The sequence below is a fragment of the Lucilia cuprina genome, chromosome 4 (assembly GCF_022045245.1).
Source record: "Lucilia cuprina isolate Lc7/37 chromosome 4, ASM2204524v1, whole genome shotgun sequence".
In the NCBI taxonomy this organism is placed as follows: Eukaryota; Metazoa; Arthropoda; class Insecta; order Diptera; family Calliphoridae; genus Lucilia; species Lucilia cuprina.
Genome location: NC_060952.1, coordinates 3,046,455 through 3,070,632, shown reverse-complemented (window position 1 = coordinate 3,070,632; position 24,178 = coordinate 3,046,455). Strand labels below are relative to the sequence as shown.

The window sequence follows — 24,178 nt, the reverse complement described above, 5'->3', positions numbered from 1 at the left end:
TAAAACTGAAAAATTAAACCAAAAATTTTAAACCATTAAGGTTTTATTTAATTAAAAGATTACTTTGTTGTTTTTTCCATAAAATTTGCCACTTTTTTCTTAGCTTTTGTTTAAATTATTGTTGGTTTAACCCACTCTGCGCCAAAATTAAAAAAATTTAAAAACAACATTTAATGCACCGCTTTTATTTCAAAACATTCGTCAGGTTTGTTGGTCGATCTCGGACTGAAGACACATTTTTATAATTCCAACACAGATTTGTTGTAAATCTCAACACACACAAGCAGCTTTGCAAAACAAACATTCCTATTGTAGAGGAATGTTACCGTTAAACCACCAAAAGTGAGAGAGCACTGCGAGGTGAGTTTCATAAGTTAACAGCTTTTTTAACTAAAGCTTTATTTATTATGCTACAAAAAAAGAAAATATAGAAAGAGTTGTGAGATACAAAAAACAACAAACTTTATTTATTATTAATTCCACATAAAAGTTTTTATATTTTTAAGTAACAACAACAAAAGCGGAAATGCAAAAATGCACAAAACAAACAAGGAAAAAAACTGTAAAAGAAAAGTTAAATTAAAAGGAAAAAATAATATTGATGTATTTATGTGTAGAAAAGTTTTTGTTGTTGCTATTTTATTTTGCTCTTTTACCACAGAAACCAACAAAAAACGAGATATTTAAGCCAAGTATCAGCAGAACCCACAAAGGAAACAACCACACATGCATACATATTCATACAGAACACTATCATTGTCATACAGGAAAGTTAAAGCTGCCAGAATTGGGATGTCATTCTACAATTTTCTGTTGGGATTTCAATACAAGGTTATATTTTCGGATATTTTTGTCTCAATTTTCATGGGTTGAAAATATTTAAAAATGTTTGTTTATAAATTAACTAGTTCAGTTTTATTTCAGTTCTAGTTCAGTTCTAGTTCAGTTCTAGTTCAGTTCTAGTTCAGTTCTAGTTCAGTTCTAGTTCAGTTCTAGTTCAGTTCTAGTTCAGTTCTAGTTCAGTTCTAGTTCAGTTCTAGTTCAGTTCTAGTTCAGTTCTAGTTCAGTTCTAGTTCAGTTCTAGTTCAGTTCTAGTTCAGTTCTAGTTCAGTTCTAGTTCAGTTCTAGTTCAGTTCTAGTTCAGTTCTAGGTCAGTACTAGTTCAGTTCTAGTTCAGTTCTAGTTCAGTTTCGTCCTTTATAAATTTCCTAAAGCAATTTTTTCGTAACATTTTACAACTCCTTTCCAGGATTTAATTAAATATTCCCTTAAATATATTAAATTTAATACGATTTAAATTATTGTTAGTAAAATGTATTTATTTAACAATACAAAGCACACAAAAATAAACTTATTGCCATGTATAAAAGCAAACAGAATAAAAAGAAAAAAGGATCCCTTTAGCAAAGAAATTAAATAGAAAAATATATATATACTATCTTACATATAAAAATTTGATATGAAATCACAAGGACTCTGTTTTATTCTCTCTTTACACATATCCTTCACTTTTAATTCTTATATTCTACTAAATAGTAAACAGTATTAAAACTTTATTAAAAGGACAAGTTTTAAGAGGAAGAACAAATGATGAACAATACTTTCATAATAGAAAGTAAAGATGTTTAAAAATTACATACGAAACGTGAATGTCCTCAGAAGGACACTCACGAATTAAAGAACTTAAGAGACAGTCCGACTGACACATAAACAGTTAGGCAATTAAATGAAAAACTTAGTGAAAGTGACCATATATCCATATTGATAATGGTATTTTCTATGATAATAATTATGGCGCAGTGGTGTGGTATACAGTAATTAATTATTTCCTTGTTTCGCAGTTACGTACGTATATATGTATCTTTTCACATATTCACATAATGTCGAGCTATGTATCTTTTTGGAAAATATCACAGTATATTAAAACAAATTTCTTTAAAGATTCGAACAACAATCCCATTTATTCGGTAGAAACAATACAATACGATTATGGAGAGGCCTATGATCTTCGAGATCAAATATGAATGGCAGTGAGTAGCGAAAACTGTATTCTAGTATTTCATAACATCTTTGGATTAAAATATAATAACTAACATCGGAATATCTTATATTTCAATTGAAAATAGTTTCATTTGAACGTTCTCTTAAATTCAATAAAACTACAATCTGAACAGATTTAATACTTTCCCAACAAATACAAGTGATTGAAAAAGTGTGCAACCAATAAAGTTTACAACTCAACAAAAACAATGTTACAGGGTGCACGGAGTTAGAAATTGCGTACTGCTTACGATAAAACGGAAGCCTTTCAATATCGTAAAAAATAAAAAACTCACAGCGCATGTCTGAAATTTTAACAAATACCAATAGAAGTTTGAGATATTGTTAAGTATATAAAGGTAAAAGTATTGGTAAATTAAGAGTATATATAGAAATACATAAAGTTAGTATATAAGAAGTAAGTCTTTGTGTTAACGGCACCCATTTCACCAGAAGGGGCGGACATTACAACTTTGTGTATGAAAAATATTTTTACAACTTAGCATATTCATTAGTTTCGCAGCCATTGACACGGGAGGACATGCCCGTTTATTCGAAGGCGTTTCGAGAGCAAAAATTTATGAAAACCAAAGTATTGCTTGCAATTCGTTAAATCCAGCATTTTATTTTCGTAGATTATGGAGTTAATAAATAAAATATTGTACTTAATTAAGTGCTAACTAGTTTAATATTCCTTTAAAATAAAAATACTATTTATATAATGTAGAACACATTTTAAAATATTTTTAAAATTTTGGTTGCATTTATATAATTCAAGGAAAAAAACAAAATTATTAATAAAAACTACAGTACAAAAAGTTACAGTGAATTTATTGTGATACGTTGTAGTACAAGACTGGTATTTAATGCATTTTGGTGGAATCGCTTGTAAAAAAACATATTTTTGGAATTCAATCAAAAATCAAAAAAAAAAAAAAAATAAATAAATAAATAAATAAATATTAAAGAACAAAAAGAAAATTCCTTAATTACATATCGCTTGTTTAATTCCAAATTGGTTAACTCGATATAAACAAGAGCTACAAAAAAGTTATTTGGAATATGACAGTCTTGTAGTAAATGAGCAATTAATTAATTTTTTAGAAAATTGCTTACTGTAGTTTCGACTTATAAAGATTCGGTATACTTTTAGTGAGTTTGATAGGAGGAAAGAAATACACCTATGCCTTTATCGGATCTGTTGTGCGCTCCTTAACTGGCGTCTCAGATACCGTAGCCCACTTGATATACTTCAATATTATATTTCTATTCCTAATTGATAATACAACCCCCTCCCAGAAAGAACCAAGAAGTCATATTACACGTACCAAAATAAATCACATTTTTAACCACAACACTGTCAAAACAACTTTTCACCTCAAATTTAAAATGTTTTAAATTTACCGCCTCACTTTTAGTGATGTGTTTTTGAAAGTAAAAGCAAAAAAAGCTTTTATTTTACTTTTTTCGATTAACTGCCATATTTAGCCAAAAGCTTAATATGGCAGCACTTAGCTTTTTAAACATATAAATATGGCAACACTTCATGTCGCTATAAAAAAGCTTTCCTAATGTGTTGTTGTTGTGATTTCTACATTCCTCAGCAAATTTCCAATATATGAACTCAGCAACTTGCTGAGTTGGTACTGAGAGGCGGGGTATTTCAGCAAAATCGTCCGGTATGAAATCTATCTGTTTGTTTGTCAAACCCAGCAAATTTTGCTGAGGCCGATTCGGCTCTACAAAAATTTCCATTTAAAATGTAAAATGGAAACGACGCGTCAATGACGCTACGCTGGCGTAGAATTTATGCAATTGCTGCAATTTTCTCATTCTTCAAAACAACGTGTTGAACACCTGCTACAAGCGATACACAATATGCGTATTACGAAGAAAATTAATTCATATCTGGAATAAACTTAGTAATAAATATTATGAATCGAACATGACTTTTTTCCCCAAATCATTTTTAATCAGAATATTAAAAATTCATAATATGTATGAATTTGCACATGACGAAAATTTTTTTAAATTTTTACTTTCTTTCTATTTTTCTTTATTTATAAAAAATGGCAAAAGAAGTCTATAATCTACTAATATGTTTCAATATTTAGTAAATAGTAATCCTATATTAGCGAATTGGTTTAATAAAAAATATATATTGAAATGTTGAAAATCAAAATCTTGAACAACAAAACATCCGGCCAATTTCGCGTATACTTCATCGATTTTAATCTAAAAATCATAAGGAAATAAAAAAATTCCAAAGAAAATTTCAAACATTTTTAACAAAAGGAAAAAATTAATTTAAATTTGAAATATTTGAAGTCAAGGCTTCTAGATTTTGTTTTGCCAATGAAACTTTTTTTGTTGAAACTTTTTTCTGTGTATTTTTTAATTTTTAATAAACTAATTTATAATTTTAACATTTTTTACACATTAAAAAACAGTGACAGTACATATGTAAAATACATGTCGTGTAATACCACCTTTATTAATAAAAGCTTTAGTGCTTTTTTAACCCGAAATGTTTAAGCTTGTTTCTTTAATATTATGGGCAACACTGTGTTGTTTATTTTATTCATTTCTTTTTCGCCGATTTTCTATTCAATGAAACATAAAAAAAGTTAGTCGAAGTGTAATTTTTATAAGTGAAAGACGTAAAAAGAAGAGGGAATTGAGAATATTTAAAGAAAAATTAAATATAAGTAAAAAATACTTATATTTTTAAACTTTTAAAAATTAAACTTAAAAAAAACTAGTTATTTTATTTATTTGATAAAAGTGTTTGAAAGAAAGCTTGTTTTCTTTAGAAAATAATAAGCAAAAGAAAATAACAAAAACAAAAACCTAATAAATAACCCAAGAGATAAAAAAAACAACAAGTGCGTGCGTGCATTTCTTTACAAAACAAAAACAAAAAGAAAAATAACAAAAACCTCTGATTTGTTGGCATTTTGTTAGAAGATTAACTAAATATTTACTGATATTTTCATTATTATTGATTACAAACGAATACGAATAATTTTGTTTACAATCTCAAGAACTTTTTCCATGAAAATAATTTAACGGTTGGTATTTTAATTAACTTTATTTACTTTTTTTTACCACTTTTTGACATGTTGTGTAGAATTTTATTTATACAGATTTAATTAACATGCAAATTTTACTTTTTTATTAAACACACCTAGAAATTAAAATTTTAAAAAAAGTTATATTTTATTTGCCTTATTTTGTAAAAAGTGTTTTTTATATAGTATTTACTTTTAAGTAAATTTTGGTATTTTTTTGTTTGCAACAAATTTGTTTTTCTTTGAAATGACAATTGTATTTTATTAGTAGTATGTTTTTACATTTGTAGATAATATGCAGCTGTATTTTTAATTTTAACAAATAATTTGTTCATCTCATTATACAATTATAAATTGTTGTTATTTCTATGTTATTTAATATTACAATATTTACTTTGTACCACATAAATAGGTCTAGGTTTTATTATCGCCATATAAATACATATCTCGTCTCGTTCATAGTACATATTATCCATCCCACCAAACAATTAACCACAAAGAACCAGTTAGTCAAGTACAGACATCCCACACTTTACACATAACCAAAACACAACCACAACAAACAAAATATTTATTCATTCATTTAGTGATTTCTTTTACAAAAAAGTTGCCGACCGTCTGTCCTCCAATGCATTCAATATTTTTTTTTATTGTTTAGTCATACATTGACTAAAATAAAGCAAATATTGTCTTTAATAAAATGGGTCAATTTCATTAAACTTTGTGTCGATTCTAATTTACAAATATACAAATCAAATATAAAACATTTTTGGTTTAAATTTGATTTTTAACATCATCACTCAATATCAATTTTTGATTATTTAGTTAGTTAGTTGTTTTAATCCAGTGTGTCCACTGAGAATACACAGGATTACGAGCACATCTATACAAAATTGGGCGTGCGGATTCAGACGAATGTAGAGCATGTGGAGAGGACAGTGAAACTCTGTAGCACTTTCTGTGCCATTGTCAATCATTCGTCGAAGTAAGATCCAAGTATCTTGGAAGTGATGTTATTCCGGAAATAACATTCTTAACCAACACCGACTGGAAAATTCTTAGGAATTACGTCCAGGAAACAGAGTTTCTGAACATGGAAAAATAATACATTCAGTGAAAAAAAAGTTTTTTCTTGAATTGGAGCGCACAACAGGCCCGATAGTGGCCTAGGTGTATTTCTTCGGATTTGATGTAGTATACATTCTCCTATCAACCTAACCCAACCTAGTTGTTTTAATAAATTAAATTCAATTCTAATAAATTTAAGATCTTCATTTTAAACTGATTCCATTTCCATTTTATAACGGACTTCTTTTAGATTTTTTTTAATATTGTTAAAAAAAATACTATATAAAAAGTTTATCTGTTATTAAAAACGAATCCCTTGGAAAAGAGACTACTTTTCTATAAAAATCAGCTAACATACTGTTTATAGAAAAATCTGCCGCGTTACAGAGAAAATGCTGTTTTGTCAAAGACAACTCATTTATAGAACAAACTGCTCTCTTACAGTCTTCTTCTTAAAGACAACTGTTCAAATTATACAATTTTAATAGAAAAAAATACTCCGCTACAAATTCAAATTTCAGTAGAATAAATTGCTATCATGTACACAATTTTTCTATTGAAAAGGTTACAAAAGGTACAAACAACTGTTATTGATAATATTTCTATAGAAAAAGTTTCTTTATTTCATTTTATTTGCTAAATAAAAAGCTGCAATTAAAATTTTCTATTGAAAAGGTTGTTCTTCTTATACAAATTTTTTCGTTATATTTGTTATTAATAAATTTCATGTAAAATCTGAATAAATATATAATGTTAGATTTAAATAAAAATAGATATTATAGATGTAATGCATTAAATATTTAATAAAATTTGTTTCATTCCCCTTTAAGTTCGTAATACAAATTTAAAATAAGTATTGTTAATTTCAAATTAATTTTTAAATTGATATGTATTTTCTTTAAATATGTATGTAGTTTTCTTATTTCTTTATTTTATTTACTTTGGTTTAACATACATACATACATAAACTTGTTTTAGAAAGTTTTCTTTTATTCATCAGTATTATCTTCTGCAGTGGATATCCATTCAATACATGATTGCCCCAAAATGTGGCGCAGCTATTCACACGCACATTATATTTATTTGTTTCTACTATGTCTGCTATTTTATGTTTTTTTTTTTCGTTAAAAACAAGCTAATAAAATAATTATATTATATAGTGGGAATGAAAAATAGAAGTTTTTATTTTTTTAAAACTATTGTTTTGTAATAATACTTTATTTTGGTTTTTCCAAAATTAAATAATAGTAAATTTAGCAAAGTAGGTCAAGAGTTTATAACAAATGTAAAATGCCACTCCTCTTTATAGTCTAAAAGCGAAAATTTCATTTAAAACATTTAAATAAATAATTAAAATTTTCACTTAATAATTGTCGATTGTTTAAATTTCAACAAAAGTAAACAAAAACAAATTTAAACTAGATTAATAGTAAAAACAGCTGTTTGACGTATCATCCATAGAAACATATTTGTTTAAATAGTCATTTCGCTTGGCATATTTCCATTTATACATTATGACATTTGCTTACATTTATTCTAAAACTGCTTAAAATGTTTTAAGATAAGGAAACAAATATATTTATATACACGCCCCCCCCCCCTTGGCTCCGACCACAATTAGAAAATTTTGAAATTGGTCAAGTTATTTTTAAAATGATATCATGCAGATTATTTCGATTGAAGCTTCTTGGGAAATCGTTTTATTAAATTATTACAAATTAGAATTGGTCGTTGTATTTCATGAGCGACAATTAAAATAAAAAAAAATCAAATTGAATAAAAAAAAGTTATTTCTTAAAACAGAAAATCAACATACGTTGTTGTGTGTCTGTCTTTTTCTTTTTGTTTATAAATTATTGTAGTTGTATAATATACGTCTTTATAATTTCAATATGAGTCACGTACTTTTTGTTTATTGTTTAACACATTTTTTTTAAATTTATTTAGTTTCCATTGTAAATTCTTTGTCAGTTTTTTTCTTCTTAAGTGTCTGAAGCAACAAGTAGTTTGTTCTTTTTGTTAATAACTTTTTTTGTACTTGAAACATTTTTTTATACAAATAGATTAGTTTTGTATTTTGAGTATAGTTTAGTTTTGTCCATATATGATAAATATTTTATGTTAAGGGTTTATTTTTAATTGTTTCTAAAATTAAATTTACATGTTTGTAAATATTTGACCTTTTTATAACATATTTGATTTATGATTATTCAAGACTTCCTCATTTTTTTTTTTTTTTTTGTAAAAGATTCGGTAGTAATTGTATATTTTTTCTATATTATTAATATAGACTGCATGTCTAGTTTATTTTGAATTTGTTTAAATTTTTATTAGAACAATTATTGTTTGTGTATTTTTTTTTTTTTTTTGTTAATGCGTATGTTGTTATTAATAATTGAAACTTTTCATTCAATAACTAACTTTATAAGTATTATATTTCTGTCTGTTTTTCGGTTAAAAATAATTATATAATAAATATCATCAAACTCTAATGGACACCGGATATTGCCAAAACAAGAAACATGGATTATAACTAGTAAAAAGAAATCTCATTAGTTTCATCTTACTATTTGATAATATAACTTGGTGGGTAATGCAGTGTATAATTTATAAAAAATTCTTTTACAACTATGAAATTCAAAAAAGCAAATAAAATTTAAATTTATAAATAAAACAAAATTTGGATAAATATTTTTGGATATATCTAGAACAGAATGTTAACTATGTTCGCAGTGTACACAGTGTGTGTGTACTACGTACATACATGTCTATATTAAATGAAAATATTGCGAATTTTTATGGATAGATTGCTGATCTCAATTAGAAAATAGTTAGTGGTCGATGAGTGATTAGTTAGTTAAAAAGATTTTACATTGATTGGTATAAACGTTTCAATATGTTTTCAACTGAAAAGATGCGGCAAGTTAGAAACCTGCTATTGCAAGAACATATCACAATATTTCACCTACAATATGCTTAAATAAGTAAAATTTGTACAATAAGTATTTCACATCACATGTCAAAAAGTTACCCTACACACAATCACATTTTGTGCTCAATATACATATAAGAAAAACAAATTTAACAACTTAACACTTTCAAAGAAATCATAAACCATGGAACGTAGAGGACGCATACCAGTGGCAAAATTTCGTACACAGGAAGGTAAAACCCGCAGTCGCAGTAGAGTACGAGAGCCAGACTACAATGAACAAGATCCGGAAACAGATTTATTTACTCTACTTGAAGATAATATAGCTTTAAAGGAAGAAAATAAAGCTTTAAAATTACAATTGGAGGATCGTAAGTTTGTTTATATTTCTCTAAATTTTATGTCACTACAATTTTCAAACATTTTACTTTAGATAAAAAAATACAAAATGAGTTACTAGAAGATAATACCAAACTTTCCGACGAATTGGATTTGCTTAAGAAACAACATTTAGAATTGGATGTGGAAATCAAAGGCTTGACAGTTAAATTCAATAAAGTGCAAAATGAGCGTAACGCTTTGGATAAATTGCATAAAATGAAAGTGGAAAATATTAATGGGTAAATTTTATAACATACGTCTTATACCTATTTCTTACTAATCTAAAGTTGATTTATATCATCATAGACTACAACAAGAATTGCAATTACTACAAGATCGTCAACAGAATATTTCCCACAATGTCAAATGTTCACACAGTTTAAAATCGAAAATTGTTAAAATGCTTCCTCTACTTAGTGGCAATAATGATATGGAAAGCATTATAGATGTGGATACCACAATGGCAACTCCACTGACCAGTGATTTGGTAGAGAAAATTGTTGATGAATTTTTAGTGTTGAAAAATTCTATGAATTCAGTAGAGCTGCAATTGTATGAAGCCAATGAAAAAATAGCCGAACTAATTGAAAATGTAAGTAAAAAAATAAAAAATAAGAAATATAATAAAAATCTAAAAAATAAGAAAAGTAAATAACAGACAAAACACTTATGTATGTATGTACATATGTTTTGTGTTTATTTCTTTAATTATAATTTCATTTAAAAATTTTGTCCATATTTCTTCGTTTAGCAACATCATTTGGAAGAAGAAAATGAAACTTTACGTACTGAAAATACAAATCTCACTAAAGTAGCTAAACTTTTAACGGAAAACATGAAAGAAAGTGTAGAGACTAGTAAAAAGTAAGACAAATTTTTTTATTAATATTTATTTTATTACTATAAATAAATGTTTTATTTACTTAGAATGGAGTCTGCTTTAATTAAGTTAAAACAACGTAATGATGAACTGACAGCTAAAACACGCGATCTAACCGATGGTCCCTCATCCCGCACATCAACACCAATACCAACACCCTCACCCACCACCATCAAAACAAATGAAGAATTTGAACAGATTAAAGATGAAGTTGAAACACAAAATCGTGATCATAACGAACGTATTGTTGAGATGGTAAGTTAAAGATGTTATTCATTTGCTATTTATCTTTCTTCTCTTTGTTTATTTTCATATATTTATTTATTTGTTAAAAGTGAATTTATTACTTTTGGATGTACATTTTTTAATGCACAATGATTTTTTTGGATGTAAAGAGTTCTTTTGATAGTTTTGTTTTTATGTTTTAATTTAAAATTTACCCGGCACAATATTGAATTTTATTTCCAACACAAAAGTGTTTTAAATTTAATAAATCATAAATATCACTGGGCTATAATGGAACCGGATATTACAAAAACACAAAAAATATTATTTAAATACAGCTAAGACCTGATTCACACTAGGAAAATTTTGTTGAGAAACTTTTGATTTTGTGAGTGAGAGAAAGAGACGGTGTATATTTCTTTCTCTTTCTCTCAACACAAAATCAAAAGTTTCCCAAAAAAAGTATCATAGTGTGAACTAGGTCTTATTAGTTATATTTTGTTATATTATAATGCAGTTTAGTGGGTAATGCAGTGTAACAAAAATTTATAATAGAAAAGTTAAAGTTTTTTATGAGTTCTAATTATTATAAAATAATTTAACAAATATCATTTGGGAATGTAATATTTCGCAAAAATGTTACTCTCAATCTATTTAATTAAATTATTTCTAAATAAATCATTGTGCTATTTAAAAAGACAACAATTCACGTAACAAAATTATTTTACACAGATTTCTTAAACACAAATTATTATTTAGAAATTAAGTACACAAATCTGCTGAATATTGTCATTCACATCATTTATACATACTCGTATTTTTGATCATTATTATTATTATTATCATCTTCGTCATTCATAGAATCATTATTATGATTTGAAAAATGTTCCTCTTTTTTTCAAAAAATTATAATACATGTGTTGTTGTATGTACGAACAAATATTAGGGCTTAAAACGTGTATCGGGTTTCTTTCGAAATATAAATATATTTAAAAGTAACCCAACTCCACAAAACGCGCAAGAAGAACAAATCGCACAACCGCCACCACCTCAACCATAACCACAACCACCAGTACTATCAACACAACCTACCAACAACAACCGCAACAACTTTATTATAAGAAAAATCATTAGAAAATGCTTCAACTTCTACTACTTCTTCCTCTATTCCTTCCTTAGTTGGCAACATAAAGAAAGAAACACTCTTCTTTGCGTATTTCATAGAAATTGTAAAGAAGAAAAACGAAAAAATATGAAATAATTATGGTGAAGGTCGGTCATTTTACAAGGCAAAAAAAGTAAAACATCAGTAAAAAATAAATTAAAAGTAAAATAAACCTTAATTAAATTAGCAAAAATTAATATACTAACATTTATTAAAAAAACGCTTTTTGTGGTTGTTGTTTCTTATTTACTAAAATTTTACTACTACTACCAAACTGTATATAGTTTATGGGTTTACGGGATTTAATTTGAATTATTGATTTCCTAAAATTGTTTTTTGTTCTAGTAGTTCCTTTAAAAGAAAACGAAAGTCTACTAATTGTTGTTTTCCTAACCCCCCTTCTTTTGTTCTTTGTTTTACAACTTTACCACTATTTGTAGCAATTCCTAATGGAGGCGGCTATAGAAAAAAATACTAACGATGAACTAAAAAAATTTCAATTAAAACTATCCATATTGGAAGAAGAATTACGCCAGGCTATAGCAAGAGCCGAAACGGCTGAAAAGGAATTAGAAAAATACAAAAGTCAGGAGAAGACTAAAACAGAACGTATTAACCCGCCTTTACTACCACCGCCTCCACCACCACCAATGCCCGCTAATTTGCTTTATAAGGCAACTACCGCTTTTAATGCTAATACTACCACTTCCTTCAATACTACTACTACTGCTACTACCAGTGCCACTCATACAGCAGGCATATCGTCATTACATGACTCTACTTTTACCGACCGCATAGCGCAGCATAATTTACATAAATCGAATAATATTGGCGGTGGTCAGAAACTTATTGAGACTGTTAAGCAACAAGTACAGCCAGAAGCAGCAACAGGTAGGTTCTACGTTATTTTCTTTCCTACTGCACCATAGTCGGTCTTGGAAAAACTACGTAAACGTACATGTGAACTTTAACACACTGACACGCACACCCCCACACACACACACACATACGCACACATTTAGACAACAGACACTGAAATCCTGATACATAACAAACAAAAACAAATGTGACTCCTGTTGAGAGCGGAAGAGAGAGAAAGAGCATGCACTCAAATTTACTCACTTGTAAAAATTGTCAAATAATACGTGACAGTCATGTAAAATTTAAGCTTAAAATCGTACTAAATTTCTTCAAAATATGTACTTTTATATATTGATAAGTCTATTTACTGGTTTACGGGCTGATCTAGGGACTAGTCGTTTGACAGGTTCTATTATGCTATGGATTAATTCATCAGCTAACCTATTGAAGAGTTTACCGACGTCTGGTCAACCTTACTAACTAGCCTATGGTCGTCTAGTCCTATTGTCTCGCTTGCCTTTTCACTAGTCTACTGAATTATCTATTACTTAGGGCGGGTTTTCAGATGTTTTGTTTTAACCTAGTTTAATATATGTTTCGTGTTATTCAGTAAACAGAAACGTTACTTATTATCTTAGTTTAACTGAGTGTTATTGGCCAATTAAACTTAAGTTATAAGTGAGAAAACACAATTAATAAAAACAATAAAACAATGATTTTAGAAGAACAAAAACCTAATATTTTAAGTAAATAGCAATTTTCTGATTTGTTTTATTTATTATTCTTTTAAATGTTTATTTAGCATTTTTCCAAAAATGTTCATTTTACAAAAGTATTATTTGCAAAAAAACGCTGTTCATTGTTTATGTTTATGAGTGAAATGTTGGCACTACCAACAAAGTTAATTGAACTTAAATCCGAAACTCAAAAACACAATCAACGGTTAAAGTCCGCCTAAATTTGTTTCGAGTTTAATCTAAGAGCTAGTTAAGCCTAGCTTAACTGAGTAGTAAGAAACCCGCACTTAGGCTACGGAATAAGCTTTTGACTATTCTAAATATAGTAATTGAACCAACTACCATTCTTTTGACTATTTAGGCTTTAGTTTATTGACTTATCTATTGATCAGCAGAAGACCTAGCCTATTAACTAATCTATTGCTGATTAGTCTATTACGTAGTAAATTTACTAATTCACTCATTTGTCCACTGGATTGTTTACTGAATAGTAATATTGATAAATCTATTGGCCAGTTTATGACGGGTTAAGTTATAAGTTTTTGAACTAGTCTATTGATTAGATAGAGGTATTTGACATAAAAAAGGTACCGTGAAAAGTACAATTTCCATCCTTGTTACATGACTGATTTTGTGAGGAACGCAGAGAGAGAGAGAGAAAGAGAGTGAGGGTCAAAAATAGCGAACGAGAGAGTAAAAGTGTTTTATATGCAAATATAAGTTGAAAGAATAAAAGTGACAGTCAAGACAATTTGTCAATATTTATTTAAATATGTAGATGGAAGTCTGCAATGTTGTTTATATATTTTAATTAATTGATGCAAAATCGATTATGTCAATAAAAAAATATATATATTTGTTATTCAGCAGGAAAATTTAAATTTCTACGTTATACGAAAATAATTAAAGACGATGAAAAAACTACAGGACAAAGATGCGTTTCAAAGTCAAAATAAAGTATTTTTGTTAAAACTAAAAAAAAAAACAAAAACTTAATTTCTTTAAATTTTATGTTTTATTTCTTTTCCCAAGTACATATTTGAGTTAAAATTTTTCCTCTTATTAAGAATGCTGTGATTTCGTATACTCCTGTACATTTGAAGCATACACACACATACACATACAAACAAACTTATAAACAACCATGGCAGCAATCATGGGTTTCTAAGAAACCTTTTTCATGCAACAAATACACAATAAATTTCAATATTCTCGTAATGTACACATTTACACTTCATGAATTGTTTGTTGTATTGCTAGTATTTCTATATTATAATTTATTTATTTGTTTTTTTTTTGTGTTGTACCCACTTAAAGGAAAAAGAAGACATTAAACGTCATTATTATTTGGTCTAATAGTTTGCTATAACATAAAATAGGTATTAGTGCGGATCGAATTTATTTTAATTTTTTTTTTAATTTATTGAATTTAAATAATTCAAATATTTCAACTGATTTATTAGCTCCGATTATTTAACAAATTGCGTAGCAAATAGAAAAAAGTTTTTATCATAATTATCGGACCTATAAAGCTCATTTTGCTTGGTGCTGAACATAATAAATCTTTTACTGTATTACTATAACCTCGTAGTAAATGATATGTGTGCTATTATATTTACAAGTGTCCACATTTCGTAAGTTTTTGAATCTTTATATTTAGTTTAAAAACTTGTATTTGTGGTGAAACAAAAACTCTTTTATTATTGCTTTCATTTGAATTTAGTTGTGTGAACTTAACCCAATTTAATTAACTTAATTAAATTATTTGTTGTTAACAGCGCTCAGTACGTATGTGTATCCAAAGTTTTCAACAACTTTTAAACAAATTATTAAGTTTTATACAAATTATTTTTAGAGCACAAATAAATTCGAAACAAACAACAAATAAATAAAAATAATAAAAGAACTTTAAATAACTTGTTTTACCTCACGACCATATAACCCAAACTTTTCTAAAAGTTTTTGCAAGTATGTATTAAATATCTAGAACAATAGATCTATTTATACTCTCTCTCCTACTCTGTCGTTTTGGTTAAAATATAATTAGTAACATAATGGAAAAATATTGCAAAAAAAAACTTTAAATTTAAATGAAGATAAAGCAAAAGATTTTGTGTCAATCAATAAAAACAGTATATGTAGTAATATATGATATATGATAATCCAAAAAAATGTTAAACAAAATTTCAAATTTTTTTCTTATAAAAGGATGTAAAGAGTTGGAGTTAATTCCTTTAAAATTATATTTCAACATTTACACTATATTTTGTTACACCCTGTAATTTATAGTTAACTATAAGTTAAAAATTATTTTGATTTTTGTGTGTGTGTATTAACGTTCAAAATGTATCTAGTAGATACTTGTTTATTTGCTTTTTTAATTTCCTCTTTTTTTGAATAAGTATTATTTTCTGTATTTTTTTGCTAAGGAACAAAGAAAACTGTTCATGTTCTTTATGATTGACAGCTAATTGTATTCGTAACGTTTAAATAGTGTTTGGATTCAACTTATTAAATTATGATTTTTTTTTTTTTTTAATGGAATGTGTTTAAATTTAACAAAATAGATTATTGACAATTATTTAGGCTAGTCTATGAATTTATTGACTTTTCTGTGAACTAGTTATTCAATGCTCTATTCTATGAATTGACTACTGACTTATCTATGATTAAAATCATTGACTCTATTAAACAGTTCATAGGCTAGTTAAGTATGTGGTCATGTCCATATAGTCTAGGAACTAGTCTGTTTATAACGATTTGAACTAGTCTATTAACCTATCTATGAACCATTCTGTCAACTGAGAGTTATCTGAATAATCTATTAAGTAGACTACTAACTCGACTATTAAAAAGGATATTATCTAGTCTATAAACTAGTCCTTGAAGTAGTTAATTTCTAGTCAATGGAAGTCTACTAGTAATTTTATAATCGTCCTATTTTATAAAATTTTTGGGATTTTTCTTGAATTAATATAAAAAGTAATGTTTGTTAGTAATCGATAAACTCGATAGATTAGGATAGGTCTTTCTGTTAAGTTTTGAATTTATCCGATAGATTCAGTAACAATATTAAATTTTAGTCAATTGCTCTTAAACACCGAACCGATTATTTTAAATTTTAGATTTAACGCAGAGAGTACACATCTCTAATCAATTATGATTTGTTAGAGTAATTTATTTGAAATATTAAAAAAACTAGTTTTAGCTTTAATTGTAAAAATTTTCTTTTCACTTTTTGAATGCCTTATGCGTATGAACAATATATAATTCAATATTAAGTATACGCACTATAAAAGTAAAAATATATTCATATTTTATTTTCAAAACATTTTTAAATTAATTTAAATGCCAACAAAAATAAACTTTAAGGTTCATTGACCTCAAATATTTAATAAAAAATCCTTTATTAACACCTTAAAATTTAAAGTGTGGAATTAGGTTTTAGATAGTAAAAAATTTAATAAAATTTTTACAGATTTAACAAATCAAATATATAAAATACGCACATACATAAAGACATATCTATACATTTGTAAGAATGTATATTTTATAATACTTTTGATATTATTACTCTTATAATGTCATATAAAATAAATAAATATTGTATGTATTATAAATCATAAATATATAGTTTTATATACCATGTACCATACAGCATACATATAAATACATTGTTATTTGTGTGTTTGTTTGTATATAAATAAATGTCACTTTATTTTATTTTCCTTCATAATTTCATACGTACGATTTAAAAGTGAAAAAAGCCGTAGAAAGAATACAATAAATAAATAATAACAAAAAAAAAACTAACAGTCACCTGGCAATACACATGTCAACACACATGTTAACTAATACATACATATATATGTATATATGTATTTACACACACTACAAATGTGTTTATATGTATGCATACAATACTACTACTATCACATAATAAACTCTTCTATAGCATACTTAGATGAAGGAGATTCGCACCCAAAGTGTTGTCAATATTTTATCAAAATTGATTAGTTATAAATCGGTAATGCATTACATGTAATGATTTTGAGCAGAAGTAATTTCTTCTACAGATATCACAAGAGATAATAAAGCATTTTTAGTAATTTTAATTTCCCGATTTAAAAATATTTAAAATTTTTCCATTTTGTTTACTTTTTTCACTAAATATATATATATTTTATATCGTACTAAAATTAACAACACTTTAAATTGTCCCTGTTGTATTAAGTGCGTATGAATGGCTTCTGTCACTCACTTCACTATTACTACTACAACTACCAATATCGTAGTATAATTGAATAAACATGTCATAACACAAACTTAAAGGAAAATAGAAAAAGAACCTTCAAACATACCTATGTATTAGAGTATCCGGGAGAACAGCATTTCTGATAATCTCATTTAGGCACATCACTCAAATGTACTGAGATAAGGATTTCCAATTGCTGATGCTGAAATGAAGTACTTTTTTCCCCCCGTTTTTAGTACTGATGCTAGCAGCTATATTTCTAAAAAATTTCCTCGGGACACTCTACTACTATGTGTATATATTGAGGTGACCCCAAATATACCGGAAATTAATTCCAACTTAAACGAAAGTTCAGTTTGTTTGACAAACTTTCCCAAAAAATAAAAAAATAATATCAATCTGTAGATTTATAATTTGAATGGACTGAATTGACTGTTGTATTAAGCGATCTATGTATTGACTATTCTATGATCTAGTCTTTGGATTAGTTTATAAACTATCTATGTAATAATCCATTCAATAAACTATATTTCAGTCTCTTGACTAGCATCTGTACTAAGTTTAGTCTACAGTTTTTCTGACCAAATAAAATAATAACAATTTTAAGTATTTTTCCTCCCACTGTATTATGTACTTACTCATACTATGTACGAGAGTAAGAGTAAATAAATGATTTATACTAGTTTGATGTCGAATTGAGTCATAAATACACTTACAAGGTAATAAATTTTCAGTTGCTTGTAGAATGAAGAATGCAGGGAATGAAAAATCTTTAAAGTTTTTGAATGCATTTCTTAAAACTTGAGAATTTCAAAAACAAAGAAATTTTATAAACGTAATTAAAAAAAGAAAAAAAAAACAAATTTCAATAAAACTTAGCACAATTTAGTTGGAAGATAAATCATGTAAAAACTCTTCTCCTTCGAAACATCCCAAAATTAAAATAGTTTAATGCAATTTTTTAAGTTAAAACAACTATCGACCACTATTCTTAAGCAAAAATTATTCAGTAGAAGGTATTATGTCCTTTTAAACCATTTGTACAATCATTCTGACATTACAATACATACATATGTAAAAAAGCTGAATAAAACAATACAATACAACCATCTTTCCATCAAGTATCTCTTTAAAAGTGTTTTTTCTCTCTGTCTCTTAACAGTCAATTAAATCAATGTTAAATTTGCACAAACACATACCTATACATGTAAATGCAACAACAACTTTATATGTAACACTTTTAGGCAGTATTTTTCCTAAATATTTAACTATAAATCTGTAATCTAGAGATATGACACTTTATACATTTTATGTATTCTTTATCTTATTTAATCCACATAGAGTAATATCTTAAAAATTCTATGTATAATTCTGATAGGAAAATCTCCCCAAACTACAGGGTTTTTGATAGTAAAAATGATAATGATGATGTTAATGCATATTTATACATGTACATATGTATGTGTTTTTGTAGGTCAGCAATGCAATTTTTAAAAATTTTAACATCTTACCGTGTTTGATATTTAGTTTTTAATAATTTAAACAAAAACTTTTTTCCACAAAAACACTAATTTTTAATAAATATATTAAAAATCTTTCGATTTATTTATTTTTAATTTATGTATTAGAAATTAAAAGACATTATTATTTCTTTTGCATTTTTTTTTATTTTGTAATTTTTTTAGGCTTTAATTTTATTAACGTTTTTTTTATTTTATTTATAAAAACATACGTAGTTTTATAGGTATCATGGATATATTATAATTTTTTACATTTCACTTTTCACATTCCCTTTACACTGATACGTTACTATGTTTTTTTAATAAAATCAAAAACTAAATAATATTATCGTCTCGAAAAATACATGTGTTTTACGTTCGAAAGGCGCGCAATAAATGAAGCGAAATACTTTAAAAAGCTAAACAAAATTCAGATGACAAACCAAGTGACTGAAGCTGGCTGCCAAGGCAGGCAAGGAAGTCAACAGTATTCCATACAGTGCCATGTTTTCGTATTTACACAAACAAAGTGTTGAATGTGTTTATATGTTCGTTTATGCTTTCAACTTGTTGTAACCAGAAGCCTGTAGTGTAGTTGTCTACACAATGAAAAAAAAAAAAAAATAGGAAAAAATAATAAAAACATCAGCAGCAACAACAACGTCTAAATAAAATCATATAAATATGTATGTGTATGTTCCATTCGTACATATATTGTGTAAACGAGGTCTGTCTCAAAAGTGTTATGTTTTATATTCTGAATAATTTTCGGCAATAAACTAGTCAATGTAGAAGTTAATAGACTGGTTGCTGGTCAATATACTTAATAGTCTAATCAAATTACTAATTAAAAGACTAGTCCATAAACTAAACAATAGACTAGTCAGGGCAACAGTTTAAATGTTATTCAATGGACTAGCCCATGGTCCAATAATTATACGATACAATAAACTTTTTAATAAAGAAGTCAATGGACCAATTAATAGACTTGAGTAGACTAGTTACCCCTGGGGTGGGAGTAATGATTAAATTTTCAGTTACAAATACTTCTAAATGATTTAGTAATTATTAATTTTATGTAAAAATTACGCCTCAAGCCTAACAGTAGACTAGCAATATGATCAATATACTAGATTATATTTAAAAATATTTAATTCTCGCCAATATTATCCTCTTTTACTCCTGGTTCCGTGTACACTCATACTCCATAAAATATCAAAACAAAAATACTACTCAATACAATTACGTACCAACAAAGAAAAAAAGAAAACACGAACACACGCACAAACACTTGTATATAATAGCTGTTTACGAGCATGAACACGATGATAATACCAACAAAAACAAGTTAAGAACCGTAGAAAAATACTCGTTTAAACTCTCGTATTTTCATTGTCAAACATCAAATAGAAGAAAAATGAAAAATAACAACAACAAACTACATTAGCTACAGCATCAAGAACAACAATAATAATAGCAAGAACAAAACCTACATCAAGTTTCATTCATTGTTTTCCCAATTCAGTACGCGGTTTGCACTTGTTGTTGTTGTGAAAAATCATTAACATTCCATCGAAATCGACGTTATTTTGACAAAAACAATTATTTTTATTATTTTTAATTGAGTAGTTTAAAATAATAATATTGAAATATTTTCCTTATTGTGTTCCAACTGGGTTTTTTTCTTTTTTATATTTTTCAGTATAAAATTTCTTGATTTTCTTTTGCAATTTTATTCTGGATAATTTCCTTGCTTTGCTTGTTTTTCCTCCCAGTTTCTTAGAATGACCATAAGACACTGGCTTTATATTTTAAACGAAACATTCATATACGAATTTTACTCGTCTAGTAGACATTAACATAGTTTTAGATTTCAATTTGATGATGGTGATTTTTTTGTGCGATTAATCATGACTTATTTATACTTAGTGTTGATGTGTTTTTGTTGCTCTTGGGTTTTAACACAAGTAATACAGGGTGTATATGTTATTGTTTGAAAAACTACTTTCTAGAGAGAATCAAATATAAATCGTCTCGGTTTAACGAAGCGTATACGTAATTTTTTTTTCGTTTGTTACAGCACTCATACGTTTTAGTGGAAAAATTATATGATTGGTAATCATTGACTACACTTAACAAAATGTTAGAAATTTACTTCCTAAAGCCGTACAAATATACCTCATATTTTTAAATATCGAGATCTGCTGAGAAATTTACTATTAATTTACAATTAATTTAATATTAAAAGAGCAGATGTGTATTGCACAGACTAATTAAAAAATGTATTAGAGAAATACAAGTTTTTTACTTTACTATATATTTGTTAACCTCAATGTATATTGTTATTTGATTTGATTTGTTGTTGTCCTTCGTCTATTTTTTCTTTTAAATCTCATTGATTTATTTCAATTTAGTATAAATTTATTTTGGGCCTTTCTATACACGCATGCACAATAGGGTGGCCTCCTCCTTTATATTAAGGGAATTCGATTGAAAATGTATATAAAATATAAAATGTAATACTTAAGTCTAGTCTATATTCTATAGTCTATAGTCTAGTCTAGTCTATAGTCTAGTCTATAGTCTAGTCTATAGTCTAGTCTATAGTCTAGTCTACAGTCTAGTCTATAGTCTAGTCTATAGTGTAGTCTATCGTTTAGTCTATAGTCTAGTCTATAGTTTAGTCTATAGTCTAGTCTATAGTCTAGTCTATAGTCTAGTCTAAAGTCTAGTCAATAGTCTAGTCTATAGTCTAGTCTATAGTCTAGTCTATAGTCTAGTCCAAAGTCTAGTCTATAGTCTAGTTATAGTCTAGTCTATAGTCTAGTCTATAGTCTAGTCTATAGTCTAGTCTATAGTCTAGTCTATAGTCTAGTCTATAGTCTAGTCTATAGTCTAGTCTATAGTCTAGTCTATAGTCTAGCCTATAGTCTAGTCTATAGTCTAGTCTATAGCCTAGTCTATAGTCTAGTCTATAGTCTAGCCTATAGCCTACTCTATAGTCTAGTCTAGTCTATAGTCTAGTCTATAGTCTAGTCTATAGTCTAGTCTATAGTCTAGTCTATAGTCTAGTCTATAGTCTAGTCTATAGTCTAGTCTATAGTTAAGTCTATAGTCAAGTCTATAGTCTAGACTATAGTCTAATCTGATGTAACATATTCCTTTAAAATTGACTAATTAATTGGCGTATACATACATATCGTCCTGTAAATAAATGTAAATTATTTACAGGACTCCCTACTATTTATTTTTATTCGTAGTAGCAAACGAATTGATTTATTTTCCCATACAATTTATTTTTCTTATAGCTGTTGACATCCACGTATGATGACATAAAGCTCTCGACATACAAACAATTGTCATCTTTTACTTTGGGGAGCTTCTTTCTTAATCCTTTATTCATGAACATTGTCATGACAATGAAAGTTGACACCATTGACAATGAGGACAGACACGTAGAATTGTTGAGATCAGATTTAGTTCGACTTTCATTTTTAAAAAAAATCCTTAAACTAACCAACTAATCGTCTAATTAAAAAAAATTATAGTAAATGAAATAAAAGTGGTTTAAACAAAATTATTAGTTATATTCCGTAGATCTTGTGATTTTTTTTAATACTAATTCTTGGTGTTATCTTGTATCTTCAGCAGTGAAACAATAAAAGAAAATAATGCATCATTGATCAATAAAATGAACCACCATTACAGTTTTATGTAGTAAACTTTAATTTCCTTGTTCTATGAAAATTTAACATAAATGTGTAACTACATTTAAAACATGTAGACTATGTCGTAATTTGTTAATATTGTTTGGTTTTTGTTTCAAAATTTATTTATTAATTTTATTTTGATTTGGAAAAATTGTATGACATGTAACGTGCGACATAGTTTGTGAATTGCAGAAAAATTTTATACAACTAATTTCTCATAATTGAATTGTGTTGTGTCCCAAAATAGCATGAAATTAAATGTTTCTCTGTTAAATAAGCGAAAATGTTGTTGTTTTGTGTTAACGCAAGCATTTTAAATTGATTTATATTTTTGCAATTTATTTAATAACATTTTATACGTTTTTCTATACAGGTGTTGACGCTTTAGTACGTGAATTGAAATCTGGTCGTGTGACGTTAAGACGTAATCGTCGTAAGACTCAAACCAACGATGCTTTGCAGGAAATGTTCCAAGTCTTGGAAATTAGTCAAAAACAGAATCGCAATTCAAAAATTTGTGTGGACATGAATTTTTAAAGAAAACCCACAGCAATAGCAACAATAACAAATGAATAACAGTAATAACATAATAAGTTATTAAAAAAAATTAATTCTAAATTAAAAAAACTAAACTGCCTTAACCCTATTAAAAAGGATCAAATTATTTCTGTATTAATTTAGGTATTTCTGCACTACTTATTTTTTATTATTATTTTTGTAAAAAAGCTCAAACAAAGGCCTTTGCCAATTATTAATTATACATATTTTTTATAAACAAATACAAACATATAAGATAATGCATTAACTTCTTATTTTCTTGGGAAATATTTCTACTTACTTTATAATGAATATGTAGATTTTTAAGTTGTGTATACCTAGGCAGCATATGTATGTATGCTGCCAATATTGAAAATATTGAATATTATTTTACAGTTATGCTTTTAATTTACTAATGAAACTTTTAGAAATTTATTTAAAAAGAACATTTTTTTAATCTTTTTGTAAAAATATTCCTAAAGTAAACATTAGCATTTTTGTAACTATTTTGTATCAACTAAGGAAGTATTAAATAATATTTAAATTTATTTAATAAATATTTTTACAATTTATTTCAAGACTTTTATTTTCATTTGTTTAAGATTACAATAGAATTGAACTTAAATGAACTAAACTAAACATGACTTAAATTTAAGAAGAACCGAACTAGAACTGAACTAGGAACTAATCTTGAACTAAACTAGAATTAAACAAGAACTTAACTAAAACCAAATTAGAACGAGAACTAATCTAAAATTGAAGAAGAACTAAATTAAAATTTAACTAAAATAAAAACTGAGATAAAATGTAAGAAAGA

The 24,178-nt window shown here is 26.9% G+C and overlaps 1 protein-coding gene and 1 long non-coding RNA gene across 7 annotated transcripts; one reads left to right on the top strand and one right to left on the bottom strand.

The window, feature by feature from the left end:
- Positions 1–77: 77 nt before the first annotated feature.
- On the bottom strand, positions 78–19,180 carry LOC124419423. Its single transcript, XR_006940580.1, has 2 exons — positions 19,127–19,180; positions 78–410 (listed from the first exon to the last, which is right to left on the bottom strand). It is a non-coding gene; the product is annotated as an uncharacterized LOC124419423 (long non-coding RNA).
- On the top strand, positions 4,857–23,933 carry LOC111690520 (shootin-1). Of its 6 annotated transcripts, none has more exons than XR_006940578.1 (8): positions 4,857–5,111; positions 9,284–9,482; positions 9,545–9,731; positions 9,799–10,084; positions 10,244–10,356; positions 10,420–10,627; positions 11,544–11,869; positions 23,198–23,313. XR_006940578.1 is itself a non-coding variant. In XM_023453015.2 (8 exons), the coding sequence occupies exons 2-8, from the start codon at positions 9,296–9,298 to the stop codon at positions 23,359–23,361; spliced, it is 1,596 nt and encodes a 531-aa protein (XP_023308783.2). In that variant the 5' UTR covers positions 4,857–5,111; positions 9,284–9,295; the 3' UTR covers positions 23,362–23,933. The 6 variants fall into 6 exon arrangements, 2 of the variants coding, with proteins under 2 accessions (XP_023308783.2, XP_023308784.2); XR_006940577.1 differs by having other exon boundaries at positions 11,544–11,895; XR_002762902.2 differs by having other exon boundaries at positions 11,544–11,924.
- Positions 23,934–24,178: the final 245 nt, after the last annotated feature.